Below are 15,006 nucleotides of genomic sequence, written 5' to 3' on the forward strand. Positions count from 1 at the left end.
TAAGAAAAAGAAGGGAATTGTTGAAATTGATCCAAGCATGTACTAAATTGACCCACTTATCATCATTGGTTGAGGATCCAACCATTTTTTCATTGGTTTTTGACCAATGTGGATCTAACAATGGAGAATTTTATAATGATGGTCAGGATAGCTGGGTTGATTTGGTAAATGCTTGGGTCAATTTAACAATTCCCCTTAAAGAATAACCACTTGGAACTGAGAAATTGTTCTTTGAATGGAAGTCTTTTAGGGAGTGTTCATTCAATTGGAGGCTCTGAAGTATCCCTCATAGTAATTTTACCTTAGATAATTAAAGGAATTTAACTAGACTTTGATTTTGAGGTTGGTATATATATATATATATATATATATGTATGTATATTTTTTTGAAGAACCAACAGTTAAAGAGCATTGCACACACATGTGACCCATAATTCAAATCCCACTTGATACATTTCAACCTTGATTCCCAAGCCAAGTTGAAACAACGACTTTTCAATGAAATCTTTGATATTAAAATTTACATTACACAATTCAACCCCTAGATCCAAGCAAGCAGCACAGAAAAAATCAACAGTGAGCACAACCTCTGTTAGTATTCTGGTGAGACAGTAAAAAATCCGGGTTCACACCTGCAACTTACTCATCGAAATCCTAGTCCGTTGCTGACAGCGACGGTCAGTTTCACAATCCACATGTATATTTTTTAAATTTCCGTTGTGCCCCCTGCCTGCTGCCCGCCGAGCACGGGTGGGGCTTGACCCGTCTGCCCGAGGTGTTCCGGATCCAGGGGGCCCGTCTCTGGACAGGTCCCCGTCAAAGCCCTTGAATGGGTATGGAACCTCTTTGTAACGCAGCTGGTCTGCCCTGGGCGAGAGAGAGAGAGAGAGCGCGGGCGCGCGCACGCGCGCGAGACCGAGACAGAGACAGAGGATGGGGAGGCAAGTTGTTGTTGTTGTAATGTGAGAGTGAGCCTGCAGGGAAGTTGTTGATCGGGAGCTCCCATTTCGGTGTGGGAGGCCGCTACTCAGGGGCTTCATTGTGGTTTGCCGTGCTATTCCACCGTCGTTGCCCGTCTTGTTTGTTGCGATTTCGATCGAAGATTACAGGATTGGTGACCTGAGGCGGTGTTTGTTGTTGGAAGATGGGGCCGTGAAGCCGGGAATAGTGACGAGACCAGGGAGGTTTTGGTGGTGGCGGCGTCTTTGCCTGATTAAAAGGCCGTTGACATAAGCGCGAGATCTGTAACTAGTGTGATAGAGCACCCCCCGAGGTGTTTGGCTTGTTATCAAGAAGACCAGTTGTGGTGCGGGGTCGTAGTTTGGTGGAAGCTTTCTCGTTAATTATATTCCAATTTCCCTCCGTGCTCTTGTTCTCGCTCAACGTGAACTTTTTGGAGCACTTGATGCTATTCTTGCGGTGACTTCCATGAAACTGGTAACGGAAGTCTACAGATTGCATCGTTGTTGACGTGCGAGTATCACAAGCCCTTGGATGAGGATCATGTAGTTCACTTGCAGGTAACCTGTGCATTCGCTGTCCTGATCTTTCTTTGAATCTGCAAGGGCATATTATTTCGGTTGGCGTTACCGTCCACCTTTCTCTGTACCTTCGCAACATTTGTCCTTAGGACTTGTGTCCGTAACATTGGACTATATCACATGCGCATTTCCTGCTAAATATTCTGCAGGACATGGACGTAGCTTCTGTTGGAAGTTTTATTATCCTTGATACTGTCTCTAGTTTTTTGGAAACCAGATTGTGTTTCAATTATTATCTACAGTGGCTAGTTGCCAGTCAGTGATTGTAGGGATTAAAATATGTAAGCACTTTTGATAATGGTTCTTAACCAGGGTTTCTATTGAGAGCCGCTATACCTCCTGTCTATGATAGCGTCTCGTCTAGCTTTGAGAAAAGGACTTGTCAAATTTTTCAGTGTTAACAGAGTTCGTTGGATAGCCTGATCCTACCGTAGCAGAATCCTTTCGCAAAGACTTGTAGACCTGTTGTGTCCAGTTTAAGGAGTGTTGTACTGAATTGGAAGATGCTTAATTGTTTTATGGGCCATGGTATTGATCACATCTCGGTCATGTGTTTTTCTTTTTCTTTTTTAGACGGAACAGCTGAAGTTCCCAGTGATAATCCTCAGATATTCACGATTATCTGTTAAAAAGAAGTCTCGCGAGGTTGTATTCGATATCCTCAGCACTACTGGGCTGATTCGGAAGGAAAATCTTCCTCTGGTTTCTTTTCGATAGTGCATGGCAAATGCTTTGCACTTGGATTTTCCAGAGAGGCTTTAGAAGTTTCAACTGTGGCATAACTTCCCACCGAATGCACTTGCCGCTCGGGAACAGAGGAGCTATAGTTCTGCACTCACCTCTTCCAAGACGATATCTCTAGTGGGACGTCAGCAAAGATTCCCATCAAATGCGCTCCCGGATAATGTCAGAAAGGCGAGGGAGGCTATTATGAGCTTGAGATACCGAAGATGGTAGAGATATCTTCCACTTGCAGTCCATTAGAGAGTCCTGGTCATGATAATGCTAAATATGCTGAATGCTTGACTTGCGGGGTCCATCACAATTCTCGCTTCTAACGTTTTGGCTTCGAGGATCTGTGTACCTTATTCTATTCCAAGTTGACATGAGGATGTTCTGTCTTGCCATGGTTGCTAAAGATTCTGGATGCAGATGATGTAAAGATGCTCATTACTTGTCGGTGCGGTGTTTCTGTACCAGGTGCTCCTATCGAGTGTGGAAGCTTACCAGCAAGATCGGTTGGGGTTGTTAAAGAGGTCGGAGCCTTTGAGGGAGCCGACGGGGTTACGCAGTTGGATTGACATACCTCTTGGGCTTGAAGATTACAGACACTGTGCCAGTACGTTTGCATGCAACAAAGATGACCAGAATTTTGACATGCGAGGGTTATCCAGAATTGGATTTCCTAATCCAACTATCAACCTTGAAATCCAAGGCATTGGGGATTTCTATTCACAAGCTAGATCTCCAGTGGCGTCTTATTCTTCTGGCACGTCCAACGATTGCAACTCTGCTGGTACATCTACCGTGGACAGCACGGAAGATGCGTCGTTGTCTTCATATTTAATGGATGGTAATGTGCGGGCTATGCTCAAGAAGGTTACTGTTAATGAAGGCGTTCTCAACCAGACCATTCAGAGTTTAGGAGGAGGAGAGAAGGGTCTGAAGGAGCTCATGGCGTATATCATGGCATGGGTGAAGGAACAGAACGGTGAGAATTGCGATAAGCTATTTCTGTCTCAGAATTTGGAGAAGTTAAACCCGCCTCAGATGAACCCCACCTTCGGATTTGCTCCTAGTCTGGCCAACAATATCCCCACTTGTAACCTCACCTTAGGAACTGCAGCATGTGATCAAAGAAGCGACAATTTGCGTCGCACATTCGACACTGTTCAGTCTTCAGACGATACACAAGATTTGAACCAAGTCATTCAGTGCAGCAAGTCACGCCGGTTGATGGTTGAGGGCGAGGTTGACAGTAGTTATCGCGCCGACGCTTATCCTCGTCAGGGCACTTTCTTAAATGCAAGGGGTAGTGTATCGGAGGATTTTCACTCTACTAAACTCGAATCAAACATGACAAACCCCAGCCCTATTGATGCCGTCGTGTTACAAGGAATGTCTTCTGAGCTGGGTACTTTAACACAGCAGGCGCCTTGCTCACAGTTTGGTCTTTCCTTCAATCCTGGACAGAATGAATTGAATCGTACGTTGGCTGCAAGCACAAGGGCAGCGAGGAGGAACCGATTATCGCGGCAAAGACAATCTGTGCAACAGAGTCACAGACGGTCACCAACTAGTGGAACTACAGTGACTTCAGGAGGATGTGGCCTATGGTCAGCCTCCCCTCCTGCATTGGATTTCATGAACACGCGATGGAATCATCCTGGGACACAGATGCCACTCGGAGCTTCTGTCAAAAGCGAAAAGAAGGGTAATACCACGGACATGTTGACCTTTTTGCTTCAAAAGGAGCTTCGACCGAGTGATGTCGGAAATCTTGGACGCATCATCCTTCCTAAGGTTAGTGAGCTCTGTTTTGCATTCTCGCTTGGTTAACTTACTGATTCACTTCCGTCTGTTCGTTGCCCTTAGCGAATTGATCATCTCATTGGTGTGATTTGCAGAAAGAGGCGGAGGTTCACTTACCGATTCTTGCCTTGAGAGAAGGCGTTTCCCTACTTATGGAAGACTTTGACTCCGGATATTGTTGGAACATTCGATACAGGTGCGTTTCCGTTGCAGCTGTTTGGGCCATATAGCTACTTACATGAATCAGGTCCTGAAAGTTTTAGTCCAAATTGTCCATTTCAATTTCAATTTTAATTTTCGTAGTTCATAATTTAAAACCTTAATTCACATCTTTTCTATGTTGATGTCGGCGTCCTTATTCCTTTTCGTTATTTGTCGTGTGTGGTTTTGTTAAAAGTTAAAGTAGTTCAGGATCTCTATGGTTCAGGAAGTTCTGTCCGCTTGAAAGCTCTAAGCTTTCAACCCACTGTCTGCCTTCCCTGATCTTCTTTTAAGTATCTGTGAAGGTGTTGGTGTAGTTTTATTTTATTTTTTTATTTTCTGACATGAGTTATCGTCCCTATAAACCAGTTTACGATTATAATCTTGGATATCATTTGTCCTGACTCAGCACTCGCAATCTAAGATAAGTCTGGTTTTAATTGTTTCAGGTTTTGGCCTAACAACAAGAGTCGGATGTACTTGCTCGAGAATACTGGAGAGTTCGTGAAGTCGCATCACCTGAAAGAAGGGGATCTCTTGATTCTTTACAGGAACGAGCAGGGAAATTATGTAAGCTCTCTTACGCATCAGCCCAATGATGCTCTTCTTTGATCTTTTATGATACTCTGTGAGTGGCCTAATGATCTGAACTCCTGATCTCAGGTTCTTAGGGGAAAGAAAAAGGTACCCTCTGAGACGAGGGTAGCATATGGTTCACAGCATAGAACTGCACACAGCTTGGCTTGTAGGTTTTCCGAGGGGATTCCCAACAAAATTGAGGAGTCTTTCAAGGATAGAGACTTTGGAGGTGGGTTGACAGAAACAGCTAGCGGTAAGTTAAAGATTGAAGTGAAGGCAGAGCCGCTAGTTGTTCAACCATCGACTGATGGAGATAAGTTTGAAGACGTGATGTCGAACATCGGTTCTTCCTTTGCGACCGAAGGACCACTTCAACCATTGGAAAGGTTCCCGAGTTTGAATCTCGATTTCCCTCTTGATGAAATTATGGCGGGTATTCCGAAAGAGGAGGATAATGATCTTACAATTGAGCCACATATGGACTCTAAAGTGAAGACCGAGCCCGCAGGATGAATATGAACAGCTTGGGTGTGGTGGTGGGTTAGAGTGCGAGATGGATCTAACTGGTATTATTTGTGCATTGGCTGGGTTAGCACCACAGTTTAGCACCATTTATTTTCGCTTATCCTGTACATTAAGCCTTCATTTTCTGTTACAGGGGTGGATGTCCCAGCCTGATTTCCGTCTTTCGGAGAACCAGATCAATGTCGAGCCTGCAGGAGGATGCAATTACAAATTGTTTGCCATGACGTCGAATATCTGGGAATTCGATGCGGTTGATGTTGTTTTTGAGCTTTCGTCAATGGCTGCTATGTCTTGTAGAAAAATTTCTCAGTTACCTATGTCGTGACCTTGCTTTATGAATCACAGTTGATTTATTTTCTGCACTGGTTTTTGTTCTTCTAGCTCATGCCGCTTCGTGTATTGTTTACCTCCTAGTTACATCTGCCATTTTACAGCTCGTAGGTTCCGTGACGTTCCTCTTCACAGCCACTTTCTGTCTTTCTCATCTTTATGAGGGTATAAATTCCCAGTGGTTTTGTGAAAGTTGTGAACGTCTAGTACAACTCATAAATGATCAATGGTGGTTTGGAATGGACATATTAGTTTTGAATAAATTGCGGTTGTGAAGCTCTCTTGCGAGGTCGTGGTTATTGACCTCTTGGTGGTGAATTATGTGTGAGCAGCGTGCTCCTTTTCAAAGATTGTTGTCAGCGTGAACGCATTGCCGAAATGATTAGAAAAAACCTTTCTGAAGTGGAAGATCTAGTTGAATTATTGATTTGATGCACGAATCACTTATATCCTTGCATCAGTTTTAGAGGGTATTGTAATGGTTTTGTTGGTGTTCGGTTGAAGACTAGCAGTTCCGAATTGATGATTTTTTTTCTCATGAGAATAATAGTTGAAAGCTTGTTGTTGCACCTACCAGTACAGTGAAGGCGGTTGATTGAAGAGTGCAGACAGTGTACATTACAGAGTGACTCTTTTCACATTAGTATTAACATGGAATATTGAGATTTATTACGGAACTCTCTTACGAACCAAGCTCAATGACAGTTACAGTTATACACAGTGTGATTATATGAAAAACATATAATATGATATAATTCTAGAGTTTCTTCTTATATTGATGTCTTGCTTGTGAAGGTTCAGTTTTCTCTCCTAGTTTATCAAGACTTTTGACAACCTAGAAGCAAACAATAGCACGTTAGAAGCAAAAGATTGCATTTCAGAACCCAACCCTGAGGTTGAACAAAACACGTTTTTTTCAATATTCAGTCACTAGGGTTTTGATGCTGTTTCTTACATGTAAGCAAATATGGAAAAAGGTGCTTTAAGAGTAGTTATTGGAAAGGAGAATAAGAAAAAAAATCCATGATTAATTTTTAAACAAAGATATATGCATGCACACAATTTCATACATTATTCTATTACAACTCCTAAATTTAAGATTTTGATACAAAACACAAGTATGCATTAATTAAACAAATATAAAATAATTTTTTTGACACTTAAACAGATGCAAAATTGGTGAAAAAAATATAGTTCAAACTTTTACTAAATCAATCCAATGAGATGGATCAATGAAACGTATGCCCAAGTTCATTGTTTTGTGAATGTGGATTGGTAGTTTGATGTAATGAAGGTGCTTAGTGGGCTCCACTTTTGTATCTTTGCTTGATTTGTAAAAAGGTGCTTAATCCCTTATATGTAATTCTTATTTAGATGGGTCAATTTAGCAAAAAGAGTGAGTCAATTTAACAATTCCACATATATATTTATATATATCTCTATACATATAAATATATTTAAATTTTATAAATCATCTAAATTATTTTATTTGCATTCAAGTTCTATTTTTAATTTTATTAATTTTAAAGTATTTTTTTTCAAAAAACAACTTAACATGAAATCAAAAAAAATCAAGTGGGAAGGGGAGATTTTGAAAGTTGCTATAGCGGCACAAGACCACAACAAGGATGAAGTTGGTGTATAAATTGTGATGGAGCTTATAAACTTTGAATGTATTTTTGTGGAAGGGAATATTGCTGATTTTAACTGAAGCACATACAATTTAAGTGATCCATTTTGGCAAAATATTTATTGAATTTTCTTTTGTAGTTGTGGAATTTAGTAATTTGTTTTCAATGGTAGAACATCAATTATACAATGTATTTGTTGCAGTTCCCTTCTTCTTTGCAAAAGAGATTCTTTTGATGGTGAGCTTTTCATCTTTACTAGTCTTTTATAGTTATCTATGCGACGTGATAAGTCAGAATTAGTTGAACGAAAGGTGGTATAAGATTATATGCAATGTTTTGAAGAGTTGTATATGTTGAAAAAATTAAATATAGCTGGCGCCCTCCATAATATTTACTATAGTTTATAGTAAATACTATAGCTATGGTATTTGAAATATAGTGGAAAGAAACTCTTTATCTTCTTCCCTTCTCTTTGTATATAAGAGATAACTACATCAATACAAAAACTAAAAGCTTTCTTTGCTTCTATATACTCTTTTGTGTGTATGTGTGCACATTATATGTAGCTACTCTTGTGTCTTTCCAAAAATTGTCAACATATTATAAGCATGATTGCTCCTATGCACTAGTCTTGGTTCTTAAAAACTTGTATGCACCTTGTCCTTTGTTTATTTTATTTTATTTTATTTTTCTCTAATATTATATCTTTTTGTATTCTACTGCTTGCTTGTTGCTGCATCCTACTTTGTTGTGCTTGCTACTACTTATTGTTGCATCTCTTTGTACCTTGCTATTGCCATACTATGTCTTGTTTGCTACTTTACAAGCCTACTGTGTTCTATCATCGGCTGATGTGCCTTATTGCCAATTGTCATGTCCTATCAAGCTGCCACACCTTGTTGTCGAGTTGCTATGCCTTATCAAGTCTTGCCACTGACTACCGTATTCCACCACCTACCTTTGTTGTCTATTATTACCAATGCCAATTGTTACTATCCTTTGCCACTACTACCACCATCTGCAACTATTGTCGCAGTCCATAGTAGACCCTTGTTTTGTAAAAAAATAAAAATAAAAATAAAAATAAAATCTTTCCAAATTATTAATATTTTTGATTTTAAGTTCAACTTTATCATTTTATTTGGCTTAACATTTCAAGGTTTATTTTACTTAGCTTTTTCTACTTAATCTTGTATTTTTTTCATAGATTTATTTATAATGAGTGTTTTAACATCTTCAACGACCTCTACTATGGTTCCAACTATCACCACTACATTCCAACATTTTCAAGCTCTTCCATTTCTATAATTGACTATTAATCAAAATAATTATTTATTATGAAAAAAAATAAAAAAAATAAATTTATTTACAAAAAAATAATTGAATGTAATTTTATTTGAAGAATCTCTTATTGTAAGTATTTCTATTTTTCTTGCTAATTATTGGAAAGTACTTCTTTTCTTTCATCATCATCTTGTACTTGCATTGCTACATCAATATTTGAAAATGGAAGATCCAACCAAGCTTTAGGAGAATCTTAAATCCAGGTTTGATCATCAAAAGACCATTTTCCTTCTATGTGTATATTATGATTGGACACATTTATATATTTTGGATTTTCTAAATTTAAATTCTTTTAATAGTAAAATATATTATATTATGTCATGACTATAATTGTATAGATAAAGCATCTTTGAAGAAAAAATAATTGAATAAACTCTCTTTACATTTCCTCCCGCATCTATTATGCTTGCACAACAATATAAGAACATAAAATTTTAGAGTCATTTTGATTTCATGTCCTATCTACTTCTTGCGGAGAAACAAAATGACCTACTCTTATGTAATGCAGAAGCTCATCCTATTGGAACAATGGTTCCAAAATCTCATGTACTTAATATTTTAAAGTTTAAGAAAAAATTAAAAAAAAATGAAATAGGTGCTTATAATCACCAAGGCAGTCATAGTTATGACCATTTCTATCTATATGGAAAGAAAAAAAGTTCTACGACTAATTACAATAGAAAATAAAAATTAAAGATGCATTCTTGCCATAAATATGAGATGATTGGATATTTATCGATGTCAATGGTTATCACCTATCAATTGCCATTCTAAATAGGCAAGAGATTTTGATTCTTGCACAAAACCATAAAATTATTGAGAAAGCCTTTACTATAATAAATAGTTTATATTAAATTGTAATCCAGCCTCTTATTATATTTAACTTTGTATCATCTATTACAAAGAATTATGTTTTTTTCTAGCATGGACAATTGGAACATTTAGGATCTACATTATTTTAGAAGATAATTCCACATATAATTCGGCAAAATTTAAGACCTTAGATGTAAATTATGTAAAATTATATCATGCATATATGTAAGACAAGATGATTGCTTGGCTTTTAATTTTGAAACTCTAATGAGAGTTACCACCAATCCTTAAAAGATTGTATGGTGATATTTGTGGTCATATTAATCCAATATTTGGACCATTTTATTATTTTTTGGTCTTTATTGATGCATGAGACGAAGAATCACATATTTCATTATCATCAATTCAAAACATGGTATTTTTTAATCATATACCTATGCTTATTTATATTCAAGTGTCACAAATATATACATGTAAAGCAATAATTACTTATATGATTTAGATAATAATAGATAAAAATAGGTTGATTCCATAATATCTTATATAAAAGCTTCTTAAAAGCTTTATAGATGCTATTTTGACTTTATAGATATCTTTAATTAAATTTTTAGGTTAAAAACGTGGTCAATAAGTTGGCCATGTGCTACACATGTTTGTAGCTTGAAAAACAAGCTAATTATGTGGTCCATAGGTAGAAAACTTGCCTTGTAAGTTAAAGCATGTATCTTACAAAGTCAATACATATTAGAAGACCTATAAAATATCACCATATAGCTCTTAGTTAGATAGTATATATAGAGGCAAGAATGAAGCCTTTTTCACTCTTGTCAATTCTTTTCTTGCTTCTAGTCTAGATTTAAGAGTCTCTAGTTTCTTTGTCATTTGGTAATAGCCATTCCAATTTCTTTTTAATATACATACTACTTTATTTCTATTTTTTCACTTTTCTTTTGACATAGTTTTTTGAAGTTTATGCATCTTCTTCCAATTCATGTCCTTGATAGATTAACAAGAATATACTTACGATATTAGAGCTTTGTCTTTTTTTGATTAAGAGTGGATTACCTCTTTTTCTTGATATGATATAAACATATTAGAAGTTACAAATTACCTTCTTCTAAACTAATAATGTTCTTAGTATCTTCTTTATTCTCAAGTCCCGTCTTTTACTTGTCTTGAACAATATTAGATATTTATTTTCAAAGTATTATCATGGTAGAGCTTTTTGAAATGAAGAATGTAAGAGCAATTGAGGGAGTTAATGCTTGTGATGCATTAACTCAGTTTACCACCACAAGGAGCAACAAGAATGGCAGGAAGTGAAGACATAGATATGATTGAAGGTGCTTCAATATATGCACCTAATTGTGTCCTTTTTCTTATGATGAAACATCCTTCTGGTACTAAAGAACCAAGAGTTTCCTTGCGTGAAAAGTTTAATAACACAAGGTCAAAGTTTCAAGGATTTATCAATCAAGTATAACTTTTCATTGAACTTCAACCCCAAAGCTATGCAACTCTAGGATCATAAGTTACATTCATTGATATATTTCTTTAAGTTTAGTATTATTGTAATTTTCATCTTTTCTTAAATGGCAAGATCCAATATTGGATAATTTGGAGTTTTTTTTTTAGTGGAGTTTCGATCTATGTATGGAAAACATGATACAACTCGAGTTGCAATCAATAAGATCCATATTTTATGACAAGGAAATTCATCTATAACATTATATGCTTTACAATTTTGACAACTTGCAACTAATATCAAGTGAGATGATGCTGCATTAATTAGCCAATTTCTTTATGGATTACAATATGAGGAAAAGAAATTAATGCTCAACTTACTTGATCCTCAAGCATTAAGTAAAGCAATTGATTTTGCTGTTAAGTGTAATAATTGACTTTTTACAATTTCAATTTGAGAGTTAGACAAGTGGGCTTCAATGTTATTATAATTCAATGGCAATACCAATACCTTCTGAATACATATATTCAGAAGTAGAGGATATATAAATTGATGGAGTACGTTTTAAACCTCTTACTAAGCAAGAAAAGACTTATCGCCATCAAGAAGGATTATGCTTATATTATGGAGAACCTAAGCATAGTGCTCAATATTTTTCAAAGAAGTGACATAATTATAAAATGAGGAATAAAAATTTCAAAGAAGATAATGTATGAAAAAATAAGTTTATCTTGCTACAATAGGGACTGTGTGGCTGGAACCTTATATAATACCTAATGAATGTCCTATTCTCTCCTTAAAACCATCTCTTTGTTTTACATTAAATATTATTTTAGGTACTATAGTTTATAAAGCCTTTGCTTTGTTAGATTTAGGAGCCTCAACATGCTTCTTAGATGAAGAATTAGCTAAAAGACTTAACATATCTTTAGTAAAGAAAACTAAACCTATTCTTATAGAAGTCATAGATGGTCATCCGTTGTCTTTTGGAGATGTTATTTGTAAAATTCTTTCCATAGAAGTAATAACCAATAGTCATAATACCTTTGTGATACTTAATATCATTAAATCTTCATCTAGTATAATCATTTTAGATTTATTGTGGTTAAAAAAATATAATCCTTGAGTAGATTGGATTTCTCATACTATTGAATTTTCTAAAAATATAATTAAGAGTGTATTTAATCAAGTAGAACATCACAAGTCTAGTACAATTAAACCTATGTTTATAGGTGTAAGAGCTTTCTTGCATGTTGCAAAAGAAGGATCACCTTGTCTCATTTATGCCACATTTATTTTTAATAGTGCAAAGAATTGAAGTGGTATTCCAAGCCAATATCACAATTTTCAAGATGAATTTGAGAAAAAGAATGTAGATACTCTTCCAAAACATTGTCCCTATGACTATTCAATTGACCTTCAAGAAAGAGTACAACTGCCATTTGGACCAATCTACAATTTATCACAAAATAAGTTGACCAAACTCAATGAGCAAATTGAAGAGAATCTAGCCAAGAACTTCATATGCCATTCCAAATCTCTAGTAAGAGTCTCAATTCTATTTGTGAAGAAAAAAGATAGATCATTGTGGATGTGTGTTGATTATCAAAGACTCAATAAGCTCACCATCAAAAATAGGTATCGACTACCTTTAATATCTGGACTTCTTGATCAATTGAATCAAGCTAAGATTTATACAAAAATAGATCTATGAAAAGCATACAATTTGGTATGCATCAAAGAAAGAGATGAATGAAAGACTACATTTTGAAACAAGTACAGACATTTTGAATATAATGTCATGCCTTTTGGACTTACAAATGCACCAATAACTTTTCAATATCTTATAAATGATATTTTTTTGAGAATTTTTGGATGGTTTTCTTGTTTGTTATCTTGATGACATCTTAATCTATTCTTAGAACTAAGAAGAATATGAATTTTATGTTTGTTGTGTCTTATAAAAATTAAGAGATGAAGGACTCTATGTTAAGATAAAAAAGTATATATTCTACACTACTCAAGTTGACTTTTTAGGTTATATCACGTCAAATGATAGACTTATGATAGATCGTAAGAAAGTTCAAATGATTATGAATTGGAAGTTTTCAAAAATGGTCTGAGATATCTAATGTTTGTTGAAATTTATAAATTAATATCAGATCTTTATTAAAGACTTCTCTTAAATTGCAACTTTATTTATATGTTTGACTTGTAAAAAAAAACTTCAATGGAATGAAGAAGTAGAAGCAACATTTGAATCTTTGAAGACAATCTTTGTTTCTGCACCAATCTTATATTATGTTGACTTTTCAAAGGTATTCTTAATAGAAATAGATGCATTGGACTTTGTTTTGGGCATTGTATTATCACAAAGGAGAATAGATGATAAACTTCACCTAGTAGCTTTTCATTCTAGAAAATTTTAAGCACTCGAGATTAATTATGAAATCTACTATAAAGAACTTCTTATAATTATAGATTCTTTTTAAAAATAGTATCATTATCTAGAAGGTACTTTCAATTTAGTCACCTTATATACGGATCACAAGAATCTAGAGAATTTCATATTAACTTGTGTTTTGAATTGTCGCCAGGCTCATTGGAGCATGTCTTTGTGAAGATTTGAGTTCAATATCACTAATTGGCTAGAAAAACAACAAGATTTGTCCAATGTTCTTTTTAGGCATTTGTATCTTGTCTCTAAAGAAAAGAGATATAGCTTTTGATCAACAAAGGGTAATTTTATTGAAGCCAGAACAATCTCATCTTCGAGTAGTGAAATCAACATGAACTATTGATTTAATTTTTTTCAAACAAATTCAATCAAGTATGTCCTCTGATCTTCTTCTTGATGATATCAATTATACTCCTTCTAAGTCTTGTGATATTTTTAAGTTTGAATTCAAGAACAACTTATTTTATTTCAAAAGATGCCTATATGTACTAGAAAGAGAAGCACGTTTACGTATTCTTCAAGCATGTCACGACTTTCTAGCAGTAAGGTATTTTAGATACAATAAGACTTTACTGCTAATATCTAGAGATTTTTGGTGGCCACAAATGTAAAAGGCTATAAAAGACTTTGTTCAATTATGTGACATTTGCTCAAGGTCAAAAACTCCTTGACATCAACTTTATAGACTTCTTCAACCATTACCTATTCTAAAACAACCATGGTCTTCTATTTCTATGGATTTTATTATAAATCTTCTAATCCCAAGATCATGTGATTTTATATTTGTGATAATAGGTTATTTTACTAAAATGGCATATTTTGTACCATGCACAAAATCTATCATAGGTGAAGAAACTGCCAAGCTTTTCCTTCATAATATCTATCGATATCATGAATTATCAAAAGATATTTTATCAAATATCGGGACTCAATTTGTATCAAGATTTTGGAAAATTCTTTTTAAGATTTTAAAGATAGTCATAAAGCTTTCTTCAGCCTTTTATCCTCAAACCGATGGACAGACAGAGCGCATAAATCAAGTTTTGGAGCAATACCTAAGGTGTACCATCAATTATCAACAAGACAATTGGAGAACCTTCTTGCCATTAGCAGAGTTTGCTTATAATAATACGATGCATTGTTCTATGTAACAAAAATCTTTTTTTGCTAATTATGGTTACTATCCAAGACTTGATATTTTTCACTTTTTAAAAGTTGATAATCTTGCGATAGAAGGTTTCACAAATTGTTTGTCAAAGCTACATGCAACAATGAAGGCGCAATTAAAGGAAGCTCAAGAATAACAAAAGATCAATGTGGATGCCTATCGAAACAAACAGCTACAATTCAATGTAGGTGAAAAGATATAGTTACTTTATCGTAATATCAAAACTACTTGTCTTTGTGATAATTTGAACTATCACAGGCTTCGACCTTTTCTTATTTATGGATAAATCAATCTAGTTGCTTATTAGTTACATCTACCAAAGGCAATGAAGATCCATCTTGTCTTTCATGTGTCTCTTTTTGAACCATACAAGACTATGAATATAGCAAGAAGAAGACAAGCTCCACCTCATCCTATAG

The 15,006-nt window shown here is 35.3% G+C and overlaps 1 protein-coding gene across 2 annotated transcripts; it reads left to right on the forward strand.

Moving 5' to 3' along the window:
• The first annotated feature begins 860 nt into the window (after positions 1-860).
• On the forward strand, positions 861-5,984 carry LOC112274988 (uncharacterized). 2 transcript variants are annotated; one of them, XM_024504903.3, is made up of 6 exons: positions 861-1,520; positions 2,115-2,494; positions 2,742-4,064; positions 4,169-4,269; positions 4,724-4,844; positions 4,938-5,984. In XM_024504903.3, exons 2-6 carry the CDS (start codon positions 2,492-2,494, stop codon positions 5,364-5,366), a joined length of 1,977 nt encoding a protein of 658 aa, XP_024360671.1. In that variant the 5' UTR covers positions 861-1,520; positions 2,115-2,491; the 3' UTR covers positions 5,367-5,984. The 2 variants fall into 2 exon arrangements, with proteins under 2 accessions (XP_024360671.1, XP_090113112.1); XM_090256986.1 differs by lacking the exon at positions 2,115-2,494.
• Positions 5,985-15,006: the final 9,022 nt, after the last annotated feature.

This window comes from Physcomitrium patens, chromosome 2, assembly GCF_059467195.1.
Source record: "Physcomitrium patens ecotype Gransden chromosome 2, ASM5946719v1, whole genome shotgun sequence".
NCBI lineage: Eukaryota > Viridiplantae > Streptophyta > Bryopsida > Funariales > Funariaceae > Physcomitrium > Physcomitrium patens.